General features: G+C 41.3%; 2 protein-coding genes across 5 annotated transcripts in view; both read right to left on the bottom strand.

Annotated features, from left to right (window-relative positions):
- Nucleotides 1-6819, bottom strand: part of MCCC2 (methylcrotonyl-CoA carboxylase subunit 2) — a 52458-nt gene extending 45639 nt beyond the window's left edge. Inside the window, exon 1 of one of the 2 annotated variants that reach the window (XM_089494003.1) lies at nucleotides 6574-6819. In XM_089494003.1, coding sequence (XP_089350129.1) covers nucleotides 6574-6714 — 141 coding nt within the window. In that variant the 5' untranslated portion in view covers nucleotides 6715-6819. The remainder of the gene's footprint in view (nucleotides 1-6573) is intronic. The other variant, XM_089493995.1, reaches the window with a different exon arrangement.
- Nucleotides 6820-8824: 2005 nt separating this feature from the next.
- BDP1 (BDP1 general transcription factor IIIB subunit) overlaps nucleotides 8825-27251 on the bottom strand; it is a 79700-nt gene continuing 61273 nt past the window's right edge. For 2 of the 3 annotated variants that reach the window (XM_089493970.1, XM_089493978.1), the window contains exons 34-44: nucleotides 26772-27099; nucleotides 25805-25968; nucleotides 24697-24844; nucleotides 24033-24204; nucleotides 22009-22060; nucleotides 20609-20807; nucleotides 17549-17798; nucleotides 15723-15765; nucleotides 14989-15274; nucleotides 12253-12496; nucleotides 8825-11774 (exon numbers count right to left, since the gene is read on the bottom strand). In XM_089493970.1, coding sequence (XP_089350096.1) covers nucleotides 11652-11774; nucleotides 12253-12496; nucleotides 14989-15274; nucleotides 15723-15765; nucleotides 17549-17798; nucleotides 20609-20807; nucleotides 22009-22060; nucleotides 24033-24204; nucleotides 24697-24844; nucleotides 25805-25968; nucleotides 26772-27099 — 2009 coding nt within the window. In that variant the 3' untranslated portion in view covers nucleotides 8825-11651. The remainder of the gene's footprint in view (nucleotides 11775-12252; nucleotides 12497-14988; nucleotides 15275-15722; nucleotides 15766-17548; nucleotides 17799-20608; nucleotides 20808-22008; nucleotides 22061-24032; nucleotides 24205-24696; nucleotides 24845-25804; nucleotides 25969-26771; nucleotides 27100-27251) is intronic. The other variant, XM_089493984.1, reaches the window with a different exon arrangement.

Genomic DNA, 27251 nt, shown 5'->3' with positions numbered 1-27251 from the left:
CAAGATGATTAAGATATTCCTAGCAGGTGGGCAAATTAAAACCCACCTACATCTTTCAGGTATGCCTCTTTATTTAAAAGACCTTTCTTCCCTCATTAACTGTTGAAAGGGGAAATGAGGTGATAGTTTTAATGTGTTCTGTAATGTATTTTTCACATCTTAAAACAATACTGATGTCTCCAAAAGCCAAGACCCGCATAAGAATCAGCGGGTGAGGAGAGAATGGAGGCATTTGTCCTCAACACTTTTTTCCAACTGAATCATGTTCTCTAGTTCCTGCAGAGGGAAAAACAGTCTAGCTAAACGTTGTCTCTTCTTCCAGTTTTCTCCCTTCACCCCAATATATGCATTACTTGACCAAATAAAGATTTTGGTGCAAGTATTTTCCAAGGTATGGTGGTTCTGTCCCTAGGTTCTACTTTTGCCATAATCACTATTACCTTAAAAGCTAACTTACAAATCTCTCCATTTAAGGATCTTACAGCATAATGGCCATGGAGCAGGGCAAACCTATCTGACTCTCTTTAATTTTCTCCTTCCCCGTGATCTCACTTTGCAGAGATCATTCATTTATGCATTCAAGCTGTATCTTGTGCTTCATCACAAAATGGTTTCAAAGTTGGTTACAATATACTCCACATCAGTATAACAATAAAAATATACAGAAACTACTGATTTCAAAATACAACATACACCACATTCCAGCTAAATTGCTCTATATGCCCAGCTACCTACTCAAAGACCTGTCGGAAAAAGATTCTTTTAACTTTGTCTCAAAGTCAGCTCCAAGCTAATCTCCAGGAAAGGAAATCCCACAAGTGGAGTGTTGTTAGAGAGCCAGCATGGTGTAGTGGTCTTAGCGCTTGAGTATAAATCTGGAGACCAGGGTTCGAAGTCCTGCTCAGCCATGGAAATCCACTGGGTGGCCGTTGGCTAGTCACACGACCTCAGCCTCAGCAGAAGGCAAAAGCAAATCCCCTGTGAGAAAATCCTGCCAAAAAAAAACCCTTAATAGATTCATATTAGGACTGCCATCCGTCAAAATGACTTGAAGGCACACAACAACAAGAGGAAGAGCCATCCTTTAAGTATCAAGGGCTACACACAGCACTATAAATTCCCTTCCACCCTCACATGCTCCATTTTCCTACCACTATCTCTAAAATGGCAATTTGCTTTACAAATCATAATTTAAAACAACAGTTTATAGAGTTGAGCAAACAATTTTGTCAATTCACATCTAACAGCAACATATGATTTTCCAAAAACGAAAAGTACAAGAGAAAATTTAGGTGAATAAATCCAGGACACATTCATAGACAAACTGTGGTTTATTATATACAAAGTATATGGTTTTATTTAGTGAGTCATGTAGAACTGAAATCTTAAAGCCTATTATGACCCTGATTTTACAGCAAAACATAGCTGAACCTGTTGTTAACTAGAAAAACAGAAAATGAATAGTCGGAAAGTGTAAATATTAACATACTAGGAGGAAAAAACGGCTGGACATTTTCTCTGGCTCTAGCCCTGTGGTCTCAGCTATATCTTTAGATTTCATAAATTAAAGATAACCATTCTATCTCACCAAATTACATTTATATCTGCCCTGCCTTGAGAACTGTATTCCACCACATCTTATTAAATCTGCAGAGAAGGACAAACAAAAGAGGTGAGGAAGGGCAGCGCTCATTTACGCAGATACTTCACACAGTATCGTGTATTGTATTTGTTCAGTGCATAGCCATCTCTTAGAAGGGACCTCACAATTTTCAGGCAGGTAGAAAATGGTCTGCACATCACGGCCTTAATAAATAATAGCAGTACCAGTATACTTCAAGGTAACTTGAATCACTTGACTCCTAAAAAGTCGTATCACAGTTATTTGTTTAGAATTAATGAGCACAGCTGGGTGCGTCTGACTTATTTTGACTTCTGGTTTGAATTTTTTTCATAAATAACCGCAAACTAACTGAAATTCAGAAACAGAACACGGAAACTAATTTCAAGGGGGAAGAAGTATGGGAAAGAAATTAATAGAAAACTTTCCCCTTTCCCTCAATCATCTTCCAATAAACCCTATAGCCACAAAGCCAACTAGACACCAGCTGGTACACCTCAGAGGACCCATACCATCTTGGATGTATGCAGAGGGTGCATACAGACTTCTTACGCTTTGCTATCTGATGCTGCAGTCCTAAGCTTACTGATCTCAGATATATGAAGCACTTAACATCAGTTATTTTGAATAAACATATACAGGACTGAAGCCAAGTCAGGCAGAGACTAATTATGACTAGGAAAAAATATGTCCCCAACTATGCAATTTTCCCAGCAAACAAGCATAAAGGAGAAAATCGCCTTGATTTTCTCAGCTGTCAATAAGAAACTTGAATAGTTGGAAAGCTGTTGCTGTTGTGTGCCTTCAAGGAATTTCTGAAGTATGGTGGCCAAAGGCATATCATGAGGTTTTCTTGGCAAGTTTCTTCAGAGGGGGTTTGCCATTGCCATCCTCTGAGGCTGGGAGAGAGTGACTTGCCCAAGGTCACCCAGTACGTTTCCATGGCTGAACCTGGTCTCAAGAGTCCTAGTCCAACACTCAACCCATTACGCCATGCCGGCTGTCATGAAAAGCTGCTGCTAAAGCCACAACTGCCCCCCTCCCTGAACCCCATCTTAGAGCCATCTAAAGCCTGCTGTGACGAATTTAACAACTTCTTCGTGGATAAAATCTCTCAGATAAGGGCTGATCTCGACGCCAGTATTTCTTCAGAACCTATAAGAGGTGTCCAGAGCTTCCATGGACTCTGTTAAACTGGATCACTTTGAGTTTGTGAGTACCGAGGAAGTGGACAAGATTCTTGGAAGCGTTAGGAAGACAACATACTCTCTCGATCCCTGCCCCTCATGGCTGGCAGCTCAGGGGGGAACTGCGGTAACTTCTATGCTGCACCGCATAATTAATACATCTTTTAGCGAGGGGCGGTTTCCATCTAGCCTGAAATTAGCAGTTGTTAAACCTCTGCTAAAAAAGCCCTCCTTAGACCCCCTGATACATAACAACTACCGGCCTGTGTCGCTGCTACCTTTTTTGGGAAAGGTGATCGAGAGAGCAAGTTGCCTTCCAACTCCAAGCGATCTTGGATGAAACCGATTATCTGGACCCATTTCAAACTGGCTTCCGGGCGGGCTATGGAGTTGAGACTGCCATAGTCGCCTTAATCGATGATCTCTGTCTGGGCATGGACAGGGGAAGCACATCCCTGTTAGTGCTTTTGAATATCTCAGCGGCTTTCGATACCATTGACCATGGTATCCTTCTGGAACGCCTGAGGGAGTTAGGTATTGGGGGCACTGCGCTCCAGTGGTTCCGTTCTTACCTCTTGGGCAGATTCCAGATGGTGCAGCTGGGGGACGTTTGCTCCAATAAGAGGGAACTCACATCTGGTGTCCCTCAAGGAGCTATTCTGTCCCCCATGCTATTTAACATTTACATGAAACCGCTGGGCGAGATCATCTGGAGACACAGGGCGCGGTGTTATCAGTACGCTGATGACACCCGGATCTGCTTCTCTGTGTCTCCGACTGATGCAGTGACTAGGGATGGCATCTCTCCTCTAAATGCCTGCTTGGAGTCAGTAATGGGCTGGATGAGGGAAAACAAACTCAGCCTGAATCCAGAGAAAACGGAAGTACTGGTGATAGGTTCCCCGAGTCCGGGTAGTGAAATTTGTCCACCTGTCCTGAATGGGGTCACGCTCCCCCTGAAGGACTCAATTCGCAGCTTGGGAGTGCTTCTGGACTCGTCACTCCAATTGACATCTCAAGTGGATGCAACATATTGTTTTTCTTTGCCCATTATATCAAAAACCAAGAAAGAAATTGATAAAGAAACTAATGGAAATGAATTACTGTGTAATGGATATAACTTTAGTGCATTTATTGGAGGATTGTAATGAGCAGATCACACGATTGATGGCAAATTTTCTAATGGAGGCAACAAAAATCTGGTATAAATTGAACAAATGTAGACCATAGAATTACTTGTTATAAGGACGGAATTTTAAAGTATCTATGTTAATAATTTTAGCAAAAATTTTAATTCTGTATGATGTTTTTTTTTTTTGAGATGCCTAATAAAGGTTATGGTTATGGTTATGGATGCGACGGTCAGAAGCGCTTGCTACCAGCTTCGGCTGATACGCCAGCTGCGACCCTACCTGGGCCGGAGGGACCTTGAAACTGTAGTACATGCTCTGGTAACCTCTCGATTGGATTTCTGTAATGCGCTCTACATGGGGCAACCCTTGTACCAAACCCAGAAGCTTCAATTAGTGCAGAACATGGCTGCCAGATTGGTCGCTGGATGTTCCAGGGCAGACCATATAACACCTATCCTGAAAGATCTCCATTGGCTGCCTATTCGCTTCCAGGCCCAATACAAGGTGTTGGTAATTACCTATAAAGCCCTAAATGGCTTGGGCCCAGGGTACGTGGAGGACCGCCTCTCCCCATATAATCCGCCCCGCACACTCAGGTCAGCCGGGAAGAATTTGCTGAGGGTCCCAATTGCACAATATGCAACAACCTCGCAAAGGGCCTTTTCCATCTCAGCCCCAAAAATGTGGAACAACCTTCCCGACGAGCTCTGTTCCACCGCCTCCCTGGATCTTTTCAGAAAGAACCTTAAGAACTTTTTCTTTCACCAAGCTTTCCCCCCATGAGATGTGATATTATGCCCTTCCCCCTACTTTGTAGTGATTTTGTAATGTTTTTTGGATCTTTAACTCAGCTGGCTATGTAATTGTTTTTAATATGATACTTCTAAATTGTTTTTATTGACATGTATGTATTTTTATGTTGGAATTTTAATCTATACGCTGCTTTGATCATCGCGGAAAAGCAGGATAAAAATAAAATGTATTATTATTATTATTATTATTATTATTATTTCTTTGTCTACAATATATCCTTTCAGTGAGTTCTCTGACACTGGGAAAACCGCCCATGTGATGGAATCTAAAGTCTTCTGAAACCGCTGTCATAGTGTCAACACAGCCACCTTGGGCACTGTTATGGGGGAGTGTAACCTCTGTGGGAAGGCAGGACTCCAATACCAGAGCTACCAAATATTCAAGAACAACACTCAAACTACTACCCCACTCTTATCACTGAGTGTCTAAAAGGCCAACTGCATGTGCAGCACACCTGGTTTGTGTTTTAGCTTATATATCTGCCTCAGTTTAAATACCTTCTGTTAAAGAGGTTTATGAAGTACAGTGGTCCCTCCACATTCACTAGGGTTAGGGGTGAAGGACCCCCATGAATGTGGAAAGACTGCAGATAAAAAAAACCACTTAACCTTTTTACTTGAGAGAACATCTCTCTAGAAATCTCCAGGTCCTCCAGAACAACTCTATGGTCAATATCTGCCAGAGGTTGATCACAGAATCATGCTGGAGGACCTACAAATGCCTGGGAAAGTATTTCCTTTATGAACATCCAGGTTCTCCAACACAACTCTATAGTCTGCTTCTGGGAGAGCTGCACAGAGGTTCCCAGAGAGAACAACATATTAACCAAAACTGCAAATAATGAAATCCACAAAAGTCAAAACCACAAATGTGGAGGACCAACTATATTATTGTTGCGGGAGGAGTAAACCTGGGACTCTGCAACATGGACTTTAAACAAATAACCCAACAGTGGTGGCCAGCATATTTTAACAGCTCTTGCAAGCCCCGCAACCATTCCTATGGAAAGATTTTCTGAACTGCAGGTCATGATTCTCCATTTGGCTAAAGTTTTACCAGTGCCAAATGCATCTGAGGAAGTAGATTGACTGGAAGAAAGAAGCTGGCAGCATGAGCTTTTGTACACTTGAGTCTACTTTCTCTGAGGAAATGCATCTAAGGAAGTAGACTTAAGTCTAGGAACACTCATGCTGCCAATTTCTTTCTTCCAGTTAATCCGCTTCCTCAGATGCATTTAGTGGAGAGGAAGCCCGGGGCAAACATATATATATAATCAAAACTGCAAAGGTCAAAGCTGCAAATGTGGAGGGGCAAGTGTATATGTCTGTCCCTGGCTTCCACTCCACCAAAAGCATCTGAGGAAGTAGACTCAAGTCTAGGAAAACTCATGCTGCCAACGTCTTCCTTTCAGTGAGTCTCAAAGGGGCGACAAGGCCTCTCTGCCTATGGATTGTACAGACTAACAGGGCTATCTCTCGAACTCCCTTGATCTAGAGCAGCGGTTCCCAAGGCTGTGCTCTTTAAGGGATTGCGGACTTCAGCTCCCAGAATCCCAGGCTATTGGCCAACGTGGCTGAGGCTTCTGGGAGATGAAGTCCAAATTGTTCTTAAAGGGCAGAGTTTGGGGAGCACTGGCCTAGATACTGTAATACTGTACTTCTATTGATGATGCAGCCTAGAATCGCATGGTCCCACTGTTGCGTCTTCGAATAGCATTCCTATTTCCTGCGCAGGGCCGGGCGGGGGCTGGGGTCCCCGTCAGGAAGACCCTCCCCAGTAGCTGCTCGGCCCTGCCTCCTCGTCCTCCTCCTGGGCCTACCTGATAAAGCGAGGCGGCGGCGTCAGGCTGCGAGCCCACCGTGGCCACCTGGTCCCCATGGTAGCCACGGCGGAAAGGAGGAGCCCCAGCAGCAGCCCCCCTTGGGCACCGACTGAGGAGGCATTTCAGGGCCGGCAGCATGGCGGAGGAGGAGGAGGAGGAGGCGGCGGCCCAGGAAAAGGCCCACTTCCCGGGCCTAGAGCCGACCACTCCCCCTCCATCGCCGCCAATGGAAAGGCGGAGCGGGGCCTACACCCCACACGAGCCTGTCTCGCCTCAGAACTGGTTAAAGGGACGCTTCTGGGAAAGCCTTTAGTTCCAAAGCACAATGCATAAATAACCCACTTTGAGACCACTTTTACTGCCCTGGCTCTCAATGGTAGGGAATCCTGGGAAATGTAGTTTGTACTTGTGGCACTAGAGCGCTCTCTCTCTCTCTGACAGAGAAGGCTAAATGCCTCACAAAACTACAGTTCCCAGGATTCCCCAGCCTTGAGCCTTGAGCCAGGGCAGTTGAAGCAGTCCCAAACTGGATTATTTCTCCAGTGGGTTTTCTCTGGCCCAGGAAAAAAAGAAAAATTGGCAGCATGACCTTTCTTCGTAGGCCTCAGTCTGCTTCCATTACTTCCACTTTAGATCTAAAACACGCTGCAGAAATAGTCCAGTGTGAGACCGCTTTAACTGCCCTGGCTCAGTGCTAGGGAATTCTGGGAACTGTAGTGTTTGTGAGACATTTGGCCTCTCTGTCAGAGAGAGAGAGAGCGAGCTCTGGTACCACATTAAACTACAGTTCCCAGGATTCCTCAGCTTTGAGCCAGGGCAGTCTCAAACTAGATTATTTCTGCAGTGTGTTTTGGACCAATGTGGTGTCATGGTTTGAGTCTTGGACAACGACCTTGGAAAGCAGGGTTCAAATTTTGTCTCAGCCATGAAAACCCATTATGGGAAAGTCACACTCTCTCAGCCTCAGAGGATGGCCCTAGCCAAAAAAAGCCCTCTGAACAAATCTGTCCAAGAAAACTCTATTATAGGGTCGTCATATAAGTAAAAAATGAAGGCACAAACAACACTCTTCCGCCTCTCAGGTCTCTTCCTCTATTGAGCAGAAAAACATTATTGGAATAAAACTGGTTTCTCTCAACGCCATCATTATTTTCCCTGAAAGGCAAGGTGACCAAACCATCCTTCTTTCCCAGACGCGCCCTATATTTCAGTCTGCTGTCCAGGAGGCATTCAAACATGTCCTCTATTTTGAGCCAAGCGAAGAAGCGTGAATTTACATTTATATGAGTGTTTTTAGCTTTTATTTGGTCATGTCCTGCATTTCTTTGAATGTCCTCCTTTGCTTTAAGGTGACCATTACCTCTGGTGCAACGTTCAGATGTAGCCTTGGATTGGACATCAATACCTCATGGTTTTCATACTGCTACATGACTATGGGATGTTGAGGAGCAACTACACAACTACGATAGTACTTTGATTCCGCTTTAAAACTGTTGCGGATGCATCCTTTGGGACTTGGGGGTTTGTAGTTTGGTAAACACTGATAGAAATGGGGATTGCAGTCAGTAAATCAGAATAAGATTAATAATGGAGAGGGTGGCTATGAAAGAACTAGAAAAGATCCTAAAATGCAAAGAGATACAACTGAGTGCAAAAGTTAGAATCACGCAAGCCATCGTATTCCCCATTACCATGTACCGACAGTTACGAAAGAAGATAGGGGGAAAATCCATTCATTTGAGATGTGATGCTGGAGAAGTGTGTTGAGGATCCATCCCATGGACAGACAGATGGGCCCTGGAGCAGATCAAGCCAGAAACCTCCCTGGAAGCCAACCTGACCAAACTGAGGCTGTAGTCCCCACAATACATAGCTTGTATATTATAGCTGTGATATGAGGAGTAGAAATTACCTGAAAAGCATGCTCTAAAACAGTGCTAAACTAGTCCTAGTAGAGAGAAAACCAAGAATTCCAAACTGTCTGTCCCGGGCTTCCACTCTACCAAAAGGAACGTAGACTGAAGTCTGCGAAAGCTCATGCTGCCAACTTCTTTCAGTTCGTCTCAAAGCTACTACAAGATCTCTCTACATACTGATTCTACAGACTAACATGGCTATATTGTTGAAAAATGGATTTTCAGTTATCTTAAGACTTCCACTGACAAGCCTGAAATCCCCAAGCTGACCTATACTAGCTTGCTGTAGCTTAGTGGCTCCAGTACCATTTATCCTCAATCACTAAAAAAGCTTGACAAGTAATACAAAAAATTTTATTGACATAATTTACATATATATCACAACTGCTTTCTTGAAACAAAGCCTACACATAACACCTCTGAAAAATATGTGTCAAACATTTTAGGAAAGCAACTCCTCGTCACAAAATGTAATGGCCTGTTCCTTAATTTGGGATGGTCAGTTTGTTTCTTTCATTAAAGTATACAATGGCGGGGTACACACTGCCAGAAAGAAGCGGCCAGGAAGCGCCTCTCTATTCCGCGTAACCGCGCTGCAGCAGCCAAATTGTGCGGCGTGGCTACGCAGAAAAAAGGAGCGCTAAAAAGCGGCTCCTTTTAGCGCCGCTGCAAACTGCCTGCGGCGGTGCAAGCACATTGCTGCCCCATGCACCCATCTGGACGGCGGGCAGCAGTGACGTCACAGCTGTGCATGCCATGTATACGGTGCCGCACAGCTATGACGTCATGGTGACATGCTAGGGTTGCGAGGCGTCTGGAAAGAGCACCCCGAGGCAACTCTAGCACGTCACTAGTACGTGCTAAAGGGTCCATTTGTACAGGGCCAATATTAATGATACAAAGAAACATGTATGTTTTAAAGACAATTCAAGAGGATAAGAGAATATTGTTTACAGTCAAAACTAACAGGATCTGATGTCCTTTCTATTTAGCAAAAAAAGATAAGGCACATTTATAGGTTTGTTCATCTTTTACAGAATTTGTAAATTTGTTTTATATTGCAATCTAAACCATTCCTGCAAGTTACATCAATATGCAGTTTATCACACAGGGGACAATTGTAAGTATAAATGGTGATTAACCCATGATAATCCCACAATTGCGCTAATCATTTTCATACAACGTCAAGATGAAACATGATTAAAGTGCCATTATCCTGTGAATAACCAGGCAAGGAACAGCAGCAAATTATTCATGGGATTTTCCCGTGAATGACTTTCTGCTGTTTATTCCCTGGTTATTCATTGGATAATGGCTCTTGTGTTAATCTCATTTTAATTGTGTTTTAATGTCAATTGCACAATTTTCACAGGTTAATCACTGTTTAAACTTCACATTTCCCCCGTGTGATAAACTCCATTGTTTTTCATTATTTGAGTAATGTTTCAGAATACCTCTTCCAAGCAGTAATATAAAGAAACAGACTTTTCCATGCTGGAACAGATTCCACTTTAGTTATTCACTGGAAAATGTTAACACTTCTGAATTTATTGATGTAAATTTATATTTGGTAAATGATTCCCATTAACATGTAGAATTTTGTCCTTTTTAGAGCGCCTTAAGATAATACAAGATTAAAACACAAATCAAATGCTCAGGCCAGTCAAGGTTTGTTGAGTGTGATAATTAAGATATTGATTTGTTAATGAACAATGATTTATTGGGATGGCTCTAGACTCAGGCATACTAAGAGTACATCCATTGAAATTAAGGGGATCCAAGTCAAAACTAAGTTAAGTACCATTCATTTAAATAGGTGAGCTCTACGTATTACTCAGTCTAGATCCCACCCATTGTCTTTGTGGGAAATGAAGAGCCTGTAATGCTTTTCAGATTTAGCAGTAACAGTAATTTTGTCTTTGGAAGACAAATGCACAAAATGAAAGTTCTTTGATTATAGAAAACAATATGCAGTGCTGAACAGCTGCATGTGAGAATAGCTACTTCATAGAAAATGTATAAATTATACTTATCGAGAAATACCTTCAGAGCAGAATGCATAGTTCTGTTACAGAGTATGTTTTAAGACTGAACCAAGTGACTAATCTGGGCATGTATTCAAGAATGACAAATGAATCTAACTAGAAAACAAAAGTATGGGAACCACTCAATCTAACTGTATTATCCTTTACTGATCCTGATTCCTGATTTTAACTTCAATTGTATGCTTGTTATATGGGTAATTTTTTTAAAAAAGACTTTTTAACACTGCTCTGAAATCATTATTTTTAGCCTTTCATTTAAAATGTACAGTTGGCCTTTGGAACTCGTGGGGGAACCGTTCCAGACCACCCCCCCCCCCCCAAGTTCCAAAATGTGCACATATTCAAGTCCCATAGGCTTGAATGGGGTGCATGCATGCGGGGCATGCACCATTCACATTAATGGCGGGCACCCCTCCACTGATTTCCAAGTCTATGGATCTCAAGTCTGCAGACTTGGAGGGTGATTGTAGTTCTTAGAATCAGAGTAATGTTTAATTCTTTATCTGCAAGCCACAGAATAACTACTGGACAGTTATCTTTCTATACATTCAGATTAAATAAATATTTTTTCACATCTCTGTACATTTTAAAGGAATTTAACATTTCTTATAAAAATACATTTTAAAAAGCCAACTCAAAATATTTTGTTTGTACTTATTACACTGAAATATTCAGAAATTGCTTATTTACAGATGAAAGTGATTCTCTCCCGCCTACCCTCAAAAATGCATACTTCACAAAAAGAAGTAAAGGTTCTTTATAGCCAATCCCACAAACATAGGTATCCTCTTTAGGTGGTATTTTGGCAAGCTGAGAGTTAGCATTGTATTTCTAAAACAGTAGCCATGCATCTACAAACTACTAGTACCAAATTCAGACACAGGTCAGTTGCTGTTCTGATCATGTGTGCTTTAAAATTATAGTATGATTTCTCTTCATCGTTTTTTGAAACTGACAGGCTGTTCAGAAAAAGAGAAATATTATCCCATCTTTCTGCAGGATTGTTTACATTGCCTTAAATGTAAGGGCTGATTGAGAATGTGTGGCAGATCAAAAGTATTATATTACTACTACAGTGCATTCTTGGATATTTGATATTTGAGAAGTTTCTATATTATTCTGAATCATCCACTTCCATAAATATATCACTGAAGAAATACTCTGAAATACTGGTTGGTTCTTCCTCTTTTTCCTGCTCCTTAGAAGAACCTTCACGGTCAAATAACTCAGAAAACACCTAAAAAAGAAAAAACAGATTGCATTTACAGACATGAGATGTATTATTTTTAAAGTTATCTGCTTGGTTCAAAATATATGACTTTGCTTTCTGTTTCATAATAGAATTTTCTGTACATATCAAAGTATAGTGGGTGTACTTTTTAAAATGTGTTTCACAGGTGCATTGTCTGTTTTAATGTATTTAATCTATTCATTGTGTGGGAAGAAGAGAAAGGATTTGTCTCTTTCTCATACTCCCAGCAGCTACCTGCACCATCTCCCAATCTTCTGGATTGGAGTGGAGATAGGAAGGGACAAGTGGAAAACTGGCAAACATGTCTCTTCCCCTTCTGTTAATCAACAATGCTGTGCTCTTTCCATGAAGCTAAACCTACTTCAGGAGTGCTCTGGAAGATGCACCAGTAAATGAGGAACAATACAACATCTCAATGCTGGTTTTAACATTTGATAAGCTGTGTAGAGATAACCCACCATACCTTAACAGTAGAACAACTTGCACCTTCACATTTGGAAGGCAAGGGGATGGCTGATGGAAGAGAACTGCTTTCCTGAATTTCTTCCTTTTTGTCTTGTGGTGAGACTGGACATTTAGCTGTACTTTCAGATATCACTTCATGAGTTTTCTGGAAGGATTCTTTTTTCCCTTTACTGGTCTCCTCTTCATCCGTATTGTTATTTTTACATATTAATGGTAAAAATCCCAGAGACCTTTGATATGGCCTATTATTAAAAAATTAAAATCAATGCAAATTTAAAGTGAAAATCTACAAAATGAACAAGTAGAATGGTAAGAGAAGCTAGAAGAAACAAAGAAAATAAGAAAGCTAAAGAATTAAACACTCAAAGAAACAAGTGCAGGAAATGTTAAAACAAAATGGGATGGGGGGAAACAAGCCCAGTCCTGGGCAAGGCAAAGAACAAAGCTGAGAGGCTACCAGCTCCCGAACCAAGGCAAAGATTTTGGGCCACATAACTCATAACCTGTCTTGAGTAGTGCAGGAATCTATAAAGGCATCAGTTGCCTGCATTTATGTTTCCTGGGTCTGAATGAACTACTTTGGTATGCATAGTACAAAATTGGGAATTAGGCTTCTACCACACTGCAGAATTAATGCAGTTTGCACTGCTTTAACTATCGTGGCTCCATCCTTTAGAATTCTGGGATTTGTAGTTCATTGTGGCACCAGAGCTCTCTGACAGAGAAGGCTAAATGTCTCACAAAACTACAAATCCCATAATTCCATAGCATTGGACCCTGACAGTTAAAGCAATGTCAAACTCCATTCTGCAGTGTAGATGCAACCTTAGTCAGTGTAGGATTCCTTCAGGGGACAGGTTAAGCTTATTCCACTGATTTTATTGGGTTTGTATAGCATTTACATTCCTCTAAAACACCTTGACAGTAAATCTCCATAGGGCAGACCTTACTGGAGCAGAATTTGACCAAATGTGGCAGGAGTAGGGTTGCCATATCCCGCCCCCCGGCGGGACAATCCCGGTTTGGGCGGTGCCATCCCGGTCCCGGTCCGGTTTGGCGCCCAAACCGGGACGGCCCCGCCCACCGCAGCCACCTCTGCTGCCGCGGCAGCTCCAAGGCCTTTCTGAGGCCTGGGAGGGCTCTCCGCGGTTGGAGCTCCAGCCGCGGAGACGCTCCCTCCCGGGCCCCAGCGAGGCCAGGGAGGAGGAGGAGGAGGAGGAGGCGGCCGCTCCCCACCGCGGCGATCACCGCGATGAGGGGCGGCCTCCGCCTCCTTCCCGGCCTGGGATCAGGCCGAGGCTTCCTCCCAGGCCAGGAAGGAGGGGGAGGCCGTTTGCCACCGCGGCGATCGCCGCGATGACAGGCGGCCCTGGCCCTCCTTCCCGGCCTCTATGGAGGCTTGGGCCTCCACAGAGGCCGGGAAAGGGAGTGGGGGCCGCCCGCGATCGCGCCGATCGCGGGCGCTCTCCTCCCTCCTTCCCGGCCTCTATGGAGGCTAGGGCCTCCACAGAGGCCGGGAAAGGGAGTGGGGGCCGCCCGCAATCGCGCCGATCGCGGGCGCTCTCCTCCCTCCTTCCCGGCCTCTATGGAGGCCCAAGCCTCCACAGAGGCCGGGAAAGGGAGTGGGGGCCACCCGCGATCGCGGCAATCGCGGGCGCTCTCCTCCCTCCTTCCCGGCCTCTATGGAGGCCCAAGCCTCCACAGAGGCCGGGAAAGGGAGTGGGGGCCGCCCGCGATCACGGCGATCGCGGCGATCGCGGGCGCTCTCCTCCCTCCTTCCCGGCCCCTATGGAGGCCCAAGCCTCCACAGAGGCCGGGAAAGGGAGTGGGGGCCGCCCGCGATCGCGCCGATCGCGGGCGCTCTCCTCCCTCCTTCCCGGCCCCTATGGAGGCCCAAGCCTCCACAGAGGCCAGGAAAGGGAGTGGGGGCCGCCCGCGATCGCGGCGATCGCGGGTGCTCTCCTCCCTCCTTCCCGGCCCCTATGGAGGCCCAAGCCTCCACAGAGGCCGGGAAAGGGAGTGGGGGCCGCCCGCGATCGCGGCGATCGCGGCGATCGCGGGCGCTCTCCTCCCTCCTTCCCGGCCCCTATGGAGGCCCAAGCCTCCACAGAGGCCGGGAAAGGGAGTGGGGGCCGCCCGCGATCGCGGCGATCGCGGCGATCGCGGGCGCTCTCCTCCCTCCTTCCCGGCCCCTATGGAGGCCCAAGCCTCCACAGAGGCCGGGAAAGGGAGTGGGGGCCGCCCGCGATCGCGGCGATCGCGGGCGCTCTCCTCCCTCCTTCCCGGCCTCTATGGAGGCCCAAGCCTCCACAGAGGCCGGGAAAGGGAGTGGGGGCCGGGAGGAGGCTGCTTCCCACCGCGGTGATCGCCGCGATGAGGAGCAGCCCTTGCATCCTTCCCGGCCTGAGAGGAGGCCGAGGCTTCCTCCCAAGCCAGGAAGGAGGAGGAGGACAAGGTTTTAAAATGTAGGACCTTTAAAAAAAAGGTCCTACATTTTTAAGCCTTGTCCTACATTTGTCCCGGTTCGGAGCTCCTCATTTATGGTAACCCTAGGCAGGAGAAAGAGAGAGGGGAGGGATTCAAAATTACTACAGGATTATTCCAAGAAACAATTTAGGGTTAGCAGCCTTAAAATGAGGATTCTAGTTATCTTGTCTTCACTACAATGCTATATAAAAGTTGTAAAATTGGGGGAAACTGTTGGAAAATGCTAAAACAGCTGCTAAGTAGGTACCTGGATAAACGTGTTTTTGGAAGAACTGCTGTGTTTCCAACTTGCTCTGATTGTAAAGATTTACAAGTATCAACCAAGTGTCTTTGTTTTTCAATTCTTTCTGCTTTTCCTGTATGGAGTGTCCTTGACACTCGCTTATCTGTACTAGCTGCTTCATCAAACAGCATAGCCAATACATTCAGAGAAGACTGAGGTTGCTCTTTTTTCCCCACATGTAGCTCAGGCACTGATCTAGAGGTAGATGAGATTTTCTTCTTTGAAATACTCCGTTTTTCTGAGTTTTTTTCTTCAAAGAAAGAGAAATAAGTATGAACAAGCAAAACCTGAGAAGTTTCTACTTAGGTCTGCTGCAACAGAATTCTATGTTACTCTGTGTAAGCAAGTCATTTGACTCCTTTCTCCATAGATTCATTTCCACACCAATGGATCAAACAAACAAAAATTATCTATTACCTATGCCCAATTAGTTCTATGACATTAAAAGGTATGGGATTGGGGTTGTTTTTTTTTTTAATATTTCTCTATCACCACCCCATCTATGCCAAAATTTATTTTGCAACTAGAAGGAAGAATAAAGAAACAAAGAGTTGCAAATGGCTTAGCAACAGTTCCTTGGAGAAGAACTTCAGCAGCCCTTAATATCCTGGCCTAAATTAACAGCTATCTGCAAAAACACACATGTGTGCCACATCTTTGAAAACAAATATTTGAATACAAATATAAATTTCACCTACCAATAGCTTTCTTTGACATACACCTTAATTTAAGAGAAGTCTCCTGCATTAAAAGAAACAGGAATAAAAATGAATTCCTAATTATTCATCAATTTTATGGAACACATTTTCATTGGAAAGCAAAGGGCTTCATTCCCTTAGATAAAGCTGAATTAATACAATCTGTGCTCAAAGACAGCAAGACAAATGCAAGAATGTAACAGGCAAAAGGTAAACATAGAAGAACTTGCAAGATCAATCACTTTAGTAAGACATGCTAAGTAAAAAATGATAAACTCTATTTAGGATGCCTGAATACACGTACATTCAGCCTTCCATGTCGACATATTTTTTTATCCATGGATTCAAGCATGCATGGTCTGAAAATATTTTTAAAATTATATAAATTTTCAAAAGCAAACTTTGATTTTCCCATTTTATGCAAAGGACATCATCTTATCGTGCTGTTATATTTAATGGGACTTTAGTATCCATGGATTTTGGTATCCAAGGGGGGTCCTGGAACCAAACACCAGTGGATACAAAGGGTCCACTGTATATGTCATGGTGCTCTCCTAGGTCAAACAATGAGACACTGGCAAAGGAAAAGGAAAGCAAACACACTCATAAAATTGTAGTTGGAACAAAAGAGGTCCCAACTTTATTTGTTACAGCTGAATAATGTTGGCCTGGCATAAGAAATAGATTCAGGCAGCAGGTAACCCACCCATTATCTAATGAACCCCCTAGCCTACCAAGGGGGACCATGCAGTAACAGCTATGCGATCCACTTGTGAAATATCCACTAGGTGGTTGCCAGCTACCTGGCAAGGAGGTTGGTCTGATGACCTCCATGCTGAGCTGAACCCCAGTCAGCTGCACCCCTAGGATTCCTTAAGCTGCCCCCCCCCCAAAAAAAAATGGAAAAATATAATCCTCCCTATGCCACACTGCCAAAAAAGAACATTGGCTTACTTGTGATATGTTTGTTTTTGGCAGTGGAGGTGCAAAGATCCTATATTGGGTTGATTCTCTTTATTTGCTCAGAGGCAGAAAGTAAGTCTTTCTAGACTGAACTGCCACCAGGGGGAGCAACCCCTCTTGCAACTCCAGTCCGTGTTACAGCCAAACTATCAACAAAACTGAGTATTCTCATTGTGCCTAAATGAGTGGTTTAAACTACTAGTTGGCTTTAGTTTTTCAGTGTGTACATGTACCTTCAAATTAACTGTCAACTTATAATCGCCCCATTAATTTCATGTAGTTTTCTTAGGCAAGGAATACTCAGACATGGTTTTACCTGTTCCTTTCTCAGAAATATAGCCTACAGACAGCACCTGGTATTGATTGGTAGTGAAGAAGGCAATTGCTTATAGCCAAAAATTATATTTTAAAATGACTGTCTATGATTGCTATTCGAGGTCAGACTAAATAGATACTTGAGACATTATAGAAGAAAAAATGATGATGTAGTCTCCCATCCAAGTACTAACCAGGGCTCACTTACTTAAGTTTCCAAGATCAGTCAGGAACCATGCCTTTACAATATTTAGGCCCTCATCCTTAATTGCACATGTCTCAAATTGACATGGACTGTAGTACTATAAACTCCTTCTAGAAATTCAAGTATGCTTTTTTTCATTTGCAGCTACTAATACAGGTCCACCTGAAGTTCTCCCAAGTGCAGAGTACACAGAACTGAACCTGTGTCTGTTGCTGCAATCAAAACACAGCACCTCTGAAACATTTTTCATGTGCATCTCCTGTTACTTTCATACAGGTGACAGACAGGGAAGCCAAAAGATTCTCATATGAATAATTTATGATTCCCTATATTATGCTCTGACCTTAGTTGACCTTTCCAAGTCATCCACTGTAAGCGAAGGAGATCTTTTCTTTCCAGAAGGACTGTCACTTTCTTCAAAGGCTACAGCACACCTTTTCCAATTCTTCCAAGAGCTTGAATCCAGATTTGCTAATTCTTCTGATGAAGCTGTTTGCAATCTTGGTTTCTCTGTACTGTTGTCCGTAATGACAGCATTTGTTTCAACAGCGGCTGTTATGATTCTAGGGCTGTACAACGATGTCATGTTAAAACTGTAAAATTACTGATCTTTAGAATCATAGAATCATAGACTTGGAAAAGACACCAAGGGCCATCCAGTCCATTCTCAGGATGGCAGGAGAAACAATCCACTTTCCTCGGGTTTATTCTCACGCACCATCCGTGAGGCAGCAGTCAGAATTCGAAACATTTAAATTTGTTCTGTTGACTCCTAATGTCTTTCTCCCTCAGTTTCTATTTACCTGCCACAACATCTAGACGGAGGCAACCCTTCTCCTTATAAAATACAAAATTAAATGTAGTGATAGTTAGAGAGAATTGGGAAATAGGAATGGAGGATCTAAGAAAGATATTTGAGTCGAGTGATAGCGAAATGGAGGATAGGATGATTAAGAAAAAGAAGATCATGCCTGAAGGGCTGCAATGTTAAAAGGAGCAAAGAATTTCTGATAAAGAAAATGAGAAAGAGTCCGGACAGTCAATGGGAACTCAATCCAGTTTGGTTGAATTGAACAAAATTAAAGCGACAAGGGGCAAAGAAACCGGGCAGTTGTCTAGGTCTCACCCCATTACTGAGGACTCGAATGATGTACAAGATACCAGGGGTAAAGAAAACAGGCAGTTGTCTGATTCTCACTCCGATTTTGAAGCCTCCAATAACAATAAAATAGAAAAAAGGGACAAAGACAACAAGGAGATGTTAGATGATCATCCCAGTCTATAGGCCAAACAATTTAAAACTACAAAAAAGGGGAAGTGACCAAGCAGCAGCCTGGATCCTCCTCTGAGGAAATAAAAATATCTGGAAAAGATTGAAGCAGGGGAAGAAGTCTGGGCAGACACAGGGCTTGCACTTTGACAGGGAAAAATAAAAATTAAAAAATAATTAAAAAATTAAAGTTAAACATGTTTAAAAAGGAAAATTAACTGATAAAATAGTGGTAATTCAAAAAGTTAGCAAAAAGTGCAAGGCTGATCAACAAACTAATACTTACCAGGAGATTAGCGGAAAAACCGCTGCAGCAGCGGCAGTTTCTCCTGTTCAGAAAATAACAGTTGTGGAGAACAAACAATGAGTAGTCTGATCCACCATTTTGTAGCTCCATCAGTGGGCAGAGAATTTTCAAAAGATCAGCTGATTTGTCAGGGCAAGAGAAGGTTGGGATGCCATTTTCTAATGCCAGCAGTAGGCGGAGAATCCTCAAGGCAACAACAGACTGATCAGGACGAGAAGAGGATTTGAAATATCTAAACCAACCCCTCATTCTCGGGATGGCAGGAAGTATAAAAAGGCTCAAAAGGTGAAACTAACACACTTACCATGAAGGGTCATTCTAGGATGGCAGGATGATCAATCCACACCCTCCCTAGTTTATTTATTTAAAAAAGAGAATAAGTTGAGATTTAAGATAGATTGGTAGATTTCAGATTGATTGGTTCAGCTTGGTAAATAAACTGAGGGAGAAGGACGTTAGGAGTCAACGGAACAAATGTAACTGTTTAGAATTCTGACTCTTGCCTGGTGCATGGCAATAAACCCAAGGGAGTGGATTGATCATCCTGCTGTCCCAGAATGACCCTTCACTGTAAATACAATCCCTCAATCCCTTGCCATTCAGGGATATACAATCAAAGGATTCCCAACAGATGGCCAACCAACCTCTGTTTAAAAAACCCAAAGAAGGAGACTCCACCTCTCCCCCAGGTAGCATGTTCCACTGTCGAACACCTCTTACTATCAGGAAGTTTTTCCTAATTTTTAAATAGAATCTCTTTTCCAGTAGCTTGAAACTATTGTTCTAGTATCTAGAGCAGCAGAAAACAAGCTTGCTTCATCCTCAATATGACATCCCTTTAAATATTTAAATATGGCTATCATGTCACCCCTTAACTTTCTTGTCTCCAGGTTAAACATACCCAGCTCCCTAAGCCACTCTTCATAGGGTATAGTTTATAGACCTTTCATCGTTTTGGTCACCCTCTTTTGGACATGTTCCAGCTTGTCCACTTCTTGAATTGTGGTAACCAGAACTGGACACAATATTCCAGGTGAGGTCTGACCAAAGTAGAATAGAGTAGTACTGTTATTTCCCTCGATCTAGATACTATATCCCTATTGATGCAGCCTAGAATTACATTGGCTTTCTTAGCTGCAGCATCACATTTCTGACTCATGTTCAGTGTGTGGTCCACTAATCCTCCTAGATTCCCTTCGCATGTACTGCCCTTAAACCAGGTATCACCAGCTATATATGTGCATTTCATTTTTATTGCCCAAGTGTAGTACCCAACACTTCTTCCTGTTGAACTCCATTCATTAGTTTTGGTTGAGCTTTCAAATCTGTTAAGGTCATTTTGAATTCTGATCCTGTCCTCTGGGGTATTAGCAGCCTCCTATAATTTAGTGTCATCTGAAAATTTGATAAGCATGCTCTCTATTCCATCATTGATGAACACGTTGAATAGCACTGGGCCCAGTGCTAATAGCTCTCTGACATAAGCATTTTAAGCAGACTTAAGACTGCAGTGATTTTAAGAGTTTCACTTGAGTTCATTGGAACAGGGCAATAAACACTGTTCTCACACTGAAAATCTTTCCTTGTCCTGAGCTAACAGAAAGGAAACATATCATACATTGTTCACCTCTGGAGCCTAGAAAGAAGTCATTGAGCTCACCATCTCTCTCATACATTTTTTTCCAATCGCAATCAGAACTTTAGGACAGTAGGGCAAGAAGGGAAACAGGCCCTAGAATCATAGTAAAAGTTATGATCCTACTACCCCAATCTTAAGAAATTAGAATAATAAATACTGACTAATGCTGAAGCATATTACTACCTACCTATCTTCTCTTTGGGGTTCTGCTGCATCTGTATCACATGGAGCGAAAAATACTGGAGCTGGAAGCAATTCCTCAGCACCTTGAGGAAATGAAGAGGGTATATCCCTGCAATCCTCTGAATCATTTGGGATTTCCACTAAAGTTAAAATGAATGTTGGCTCCTCCTCTGTGGATGAATGTTCTCTGATGTCTCCAATCACTACAAAGATATACAAATAATGGAGGGAAGGTCATTAAATACTTACATCATTCTGTATGCTCTTCCCAAGCCCACCACAAGCCAAGTTTAATGAAAGTGCAGCAAAAAGAGAGTAGGATTATTCCTTGCTCTGCTAAATTATGTATTTTGCTTCCTTTTTTCAAAGACATTTTCTTTACGTTAATGTTGATGCCCAGCTCACAGGAAAAAGAGACACTAACAAAATAAAATATAATAAAAAATAATCCAAACAAGAAGTGCAGAAACAGAACAGAGAAACAGCCCAATAAAAGGTAATTTTAAAATGCTCACTGATCTATTTTACCTATTTTTTTTAAAAAAAAAAAACCTGGAGCTGCCTTTTAAAGTGCAAAATTCTTTTTAAGACAGATGGGGGTTTCCTTCTAAAAGTTTGCTTAATTTTAATGCCTGTTTGAAAATGTATCAAAGGGTTCCAACCAAATCTCTCTAGAGAAAATACATCATAATACTGGTCCACAGCAGCAAATGTCCTGTACAGACGTCTGCACTGTTTAATGTTTTGATGCAAATGATTAAAACTCCATGCAACTTCCACCATGCCACAGACATTATTGTATGTATGTGGTCACTTTAAAACAATGGCTTTGAGTTTACACAGAAGGCAAGCCCCACCAGAAGTAATGGGGCGAATACCCATGCCATGCACCCCATGCACCTCAGCAAGCGCACCCCCCATTATTTTCTATAAGGCTTGAGCATACGCTCTTTTCCCCATACGCGGGGGGGTGTTCAGAACGGATCCCCGCGTACGGGGAGGGCGAACTGTACGTTCTTGATACCGTCTTCTTACATTCACCCAAGCAAGAAGAAATAAGACTTATGAATAATACTGAAGGGCACTTGCCAAAGAATGTAACTGCTACATGTGTAGTGGGAGAGCAGGACAGGTCCTAGCCACCTACTGTACACTGAACTTCTAACAAAGGATCAATCTTGTTCAAAGGAAAAATTCTTTAATCCTCATTAATATTATGTTTGACCAACAATCTCATTATACTCTCCTGTACAGGGAGTTTTAATGACATCAAAGGTCTTTTAAAATTATGTACATTTGTGTTTATGTCTTTTTTTAAACAGCTACCTGCGGATGAAAATGTTATTTATGTAAAGCTCATTCCTGAAAGCAAAATATTTGATAATAAAACAGTATAAAATATACCTGAAGTCATATTGGTAGCTGCTGAAATACTGGAATACCTGCTGGTTCCAACCTAGTAATAAAAATATTACAAAGATCAAACAAACATAATGCTCAAAAAACATGAGACTATAAAACTATGGAAATTTCTTTCAATAAATCTTTTAATAAAAATAGCTTCTCCTACCTCATGATATTGCTTTAAAAATGCAAAAGGAGAGAAAAGACTAATAACTACTGAATTAAAATACTTACTGTATATACTCATGTATGTATGTATGTATGTACACCGGTCCTCCGTTTTCACAAGGTATCTGTTCCAGACCTCCCCGCAAAAACAGAGGTTCATACATATTCAAGCTCCATTAAAAATAACAGGTGGCCCCTCCGCAGATTTTCGAGGTTGCAGATCCCAGATCCGCGAGTTAGGATGGGTGACTGTATATTCATGTGTACATCTAGAAATTTTAGTTAAACAATTGACCCCAAAAAACTGAGTTGACATGGATCAATTTAAGTACCTACTTCAACTCTTATATTTAAAAAAAAAAAATCTCCTGGTGAAAGGCAAGAATGTAATCTGTCCTGGAAGCACTGACCCCCCCTCTACTCTCTGATCCACCCAGCCTTTAGGGTGAGCACAAACAGTTATGACTGCTGGAATTTTGTTAAGCTGTTTCACATTTTCCTTTGTTACATGCCTCTAGGCTTTATCCTCAAGTTATCCACAGGTCATATCAAAATCCTTAATTTTCGACCTCAAAACCTATTCTTGATTTATACACGAGGGTGATTTATAGTCAAGTATATACAGTACGGTGACATCAGCCAAGGAGGAAATCTTTTGCATAATTTTCCCTTATAATTACCTGAAAATAAATAATTTTGGCCTACTGGATAACCTTTGCCAAAAATGACTCATATAAAAGGTTGCATAGTAATTCAAAGAAAATAAATTCCTCTATTCATTCTTTAAAAAAAAAATTATTAATATTATAACCTACATACAATAGTATTTAAAAAATCTTTTACATAATATTCCACATACAATATATAATAAATCACACTAATTATCCATTCTTTACTACCTTATCTAAATCTTATTCACATCAAACCATTTAATATTAACTAAACTAGTAATTTAAAAAAACACATAAAATTATTATTAATATCTTCATTCTTCTTATTGTCTTCTCTTCATCACATACTATTCATAATTCTACAAATGTATAATACTATTAATTTATCACTAATTCATTTTTTTATCTTTATCCCCTCTTCCCCATCACCAGAGCCTAGTATCTTCATATCACTCTACCCTCCAAAACTGTAACTCTTCCTGTGGAGGTAAAACACCTTCCTCTTTTACTAAACCTTTTTGAACAAATATTTTCCATATTGCTTCAAAATCATTTATCTTCATTATTCTTTTTTTTTACCTTAGTTCCACATGTTAACTTATCATTAATAGCCATTTACCATATCTCTTTATACCAATCTTGTATTTGTAGATCTACAAGTTAGCCAGAACATTTATCGAAAAAATAATCTAACATGTTTTTGCAGACAATGACCATTAAAATCACAGTTAGAAAAAGTGTGATCAAGTCCCCAAATTCAAAGCAATGCAGACTAAAAGTCTACTAAAAGTGTAAACAATTTTTAGAGGAAGAAGGGGAAAAGGTAAAGAGAGAAGTCTGTACACCAATAAATATAGTGGGCCCTTAGTATCCACTGGGGTTTGGTTCCACCCCCTTCCCCAGTGGATATCAAAATCCATAGATGCTCAAGTACCACTAAATACAATAGCATAGTAAAATGGTCTCTCTTATAAAAATGGTAAAATTAAGGTTTACAGTTGGATTTTTTAAAAAATATTTTCAAGCTGTGGATGGTTGAATCTGTGGACAAAGAATGCATGGATACAGAGAGCCAACTGTACTTATAAGCAATATATCAATATTTTTGCTTTCTTCTTTTATAGTCTTCAATTAAACAGTTCCAGGAAGTAACTATTTCAGTTACATAAAGCAATATTTTCTTACCAGTGCTACTTCAGCTGGAGACAACTGATGTTCATCAGGACTAGAAACTTGGACATTAATGTTTGCATTGAGGTCACACGATAGTTCAATAGGGGAAGTTTCAGCTTCTGGAGAAACCTTGGAAGCAGTTAACTCTGATGTAACTTCCCAAGTCTCTTTTACCAGGTTTTCTCTTTGGGGGAAAATGAACAGTTTGAGTTATAAAATGTTTACTCGTCAAACATTAAAATGTTTTTATACTGCATAGTATGAAACAAGCAAATACTACCAGGTTTATGGCCATTCTTTGTCAAAGTGATTAAAATATCTTTAACTGCTCTAAAGAATTTACATTATGCAACAGCTATATAATTCAGTAATAAATAAGTTTGGCTAGTAAGGAATACAATGCCTCAAAAGTGTCATCAAGTTACATTTAAGAAAGATGTTGCATTACTATATATCAAAAGTTGTTTGAGGAAAATGAACATCATATAATAAAGTACATGAATATTATTTTTAAAAACATCTATAACAGTAAATTTCCAGTATTTCTGGTGAACTCCATCCTGCATATGCCCCCATTTTACAAAGCACTTTAATACATATTTTGAAACACATTAGCTCATAACACCAAAGAGATAGATTAAATATATTAACATATAAAAAGAAGTAATGTTTATACCTTTTCATGTTGTTTTTCTGCATAGCAAGGCCAGCACTTTCAGGCTGTAAACCATGGTTCTCTGCAGAACTGCTCTGAGCTAGCTCTTCCAATTTGAGATTCTCTTCCAGTTCAACTTTCTGCTCTTCTGTAGTATTTGTTGACACCTCTGTTATTTTAGACATTAGAACACCATACAGTATATACTATTTTGGATGAAATTACAACTTTAATAGGACATCATATTTAGCTTTATCCCCAATTGATCTTGTTCTATGAAGATGTAGTGGTGTGCTCTACAAAGAGCTCATAATTAATCTGTTACCAGCAAAACAGAGTAAAACTCTGTCTTAGAAGGCTATCCAAATATCCATTATTTCTCGCTGTACCAGATATCAGTGAACTTATTATGCCTGCATAGAGAACCAGCATGGTGTAGTGGTTGGACTAGGACCCTGGAGATTAGGATCTGAATTCCTGTTCAGCCATGGGAAACCCACTTGGATAGGTCACATTTTCTCAGCCTCAGAGGAAGGCAAAGTAAAATCTTGCAAAAAAACCTAAAAAACCCATTATGTGTTTGCTTTTGGGTTGCTGTAATTCGAAAACAATTAGAAGCAAAACAGCAAGAACATGCGAGCATGTGTTATAAGACAGTCCAAGAGGCAGGGATATGACATTTTAAATCTAGAAAATGGTGTTCCTTGTCTAGCAAAACTCAGGGAATGCAGTTTCAACCTAGAATTTCCTGGGTGAGATCACTGTGCCCTTGAAGTTGCAGGTTGCAGATTTGGTGATACAGCATTTGGTTCTAACCCTTGTATGTCCACGTTTCGGTGGGGCCAAGAATGTTTTTGCTGGAGATGACTTATCTGACCACAAGAAAAACATCTTGTTGGAATACTGTACCATACCCTGTGAGGATTGCCTCTGAAAATTGATCAGAAACTTCATTTGGTCCAGAATGCTGTGACCATATTATAAACTGTGACTGATTATAGGGAGCAACTGAACTCCTTCTTACAGCACTTTCACTAGTTAGCTATCTGTTTCCAAGCACAATTCAAAGTCCTGGCCAGGCACTTACAAAGCTTTCCCCAACTTTTAGTGTAACGAACTATAAACTTACCATTCTGGATTTGATTAAATTGTTCCACTTCAGAAATCAGGCCAAGAGATTTTTGGGATGTGTTCTGGTTTAACCCCAGGCTTCTGTTAAGATTTGGTTTAAGTTTTCGAAATCTGAATCGTGCTGGTCTAGTAGTTTTATTTTCTTTGAAAGTAGATAAAACACTACAGACAAACAGAACATACCACTAAGTAACCTTAATGCTCTCAGCTGTTGATTTTAACATTTGTTAAACAAAACGAAACAAAAACAGCAATCTTGGACACCAATGTAGACAGCTGAAAATGGTACATGAATTCCCTCAAAAATAGTCAGCTCTCCATATCCATGTATTTGTATCCACAAATTCAAGCATCCATGGCTTGAAAATATTTTTTAAATATTCCAAAAAGCAAACATCAATTTTTCCATTTTATATAAGGGACACCATTTTCCTATGTCATTATATTCAATGGGACTTGAGCATCCATGGATTTTGGTATCTATGGGGGATGGGGGGGGGGTTTCCTGGAACCAAACTGGAGCAGATACCAAGGGCCCACTGTAATTGAAAAAGTTAATTTTGGGAGACTGGTTCAGGAAATTGGGACCTGTAGTCAAAAAGCTATTCCTAGTTCTGATTATGTGTTATGTATGCAATTATCAGTTCCTGGCCACTTGGAATGCTACATGTTTAATTATGGTAATGGCATTTGCTTATCCCTAGGATACTAGCCTTACACTTTACAAGATGTGGAAGCCTTGCAAGCCTTTATAGTTACAAGACATGGATCTAACACAAAGAAAAGTAATCAGGGTATCTGTATTTAAATCAGGAGAAGAAATTTGGATGAAGGTGAGTTGGAGAAATGTAGTTACACAACCATGAGTATTATGATACCAAGTCAATAATACTTGTTTTCCTAAAAGAATCAGTGGGATTCCTAAATAAAAAAATAAGAGGTATGCTTAATATAGCAACACAAACCTGCTGGCTCGGGTTGTTTCTTGTGAACATCCTCCCAAACCTGATATGTTGGAACACTTTCTACTGAGAGAACACACCGGGTCATATTTTGAAGATCCAGGAAATAATTCACTGTTTTCTTCCTGTAAGCTATCTTCCAAATCCAATGGTTCAGTACTTGGATCCTCTGTAATAACACTGTTTACAGTTTCTGAAGAAACCAGTTCATTTTTTGAAGGCAGACAACATGGCACATTACAGTGGACTATACTGTGTTCTTCATTATGCTCATCTGCTAAGCTATCAGCAACATTCAGTTCCTTGTTATGGGGAAAATCTTGTGTTTTTTCTTTTTTTCACCAAAATAAAAAAGTGGAAAAAAGGTTACATCTTAATGTACAGTATATGTAAGCATTCAAATGGAAACAATCAAATTGCACAACTTCAACTGAGCCAATGTGCTAAAAGACATAGTTTTAATTGAAATATAATTTGGATGGC

The sequence above is a fragment of the Sceloporus occidentalis genome, unplaced genomic scaffold, assembly GCF_023333645.1.
Source record: "Sceloporus occidentalis isolate IW3139 unplaced genomic scaffold, rSceOcc1.0.p SCAF_1, whole genome shotgun sequence".
Taxonomy (NCBI): Eukaryota; Metazoa; Chordata; class Lepidosauria; order Squamata; family Phrynosomatidae; genus Sceloporus; species Sceloporus occidentalis.
This window is presented reverse-complemented; position numbering and strand designations above follow the sequence as displayed.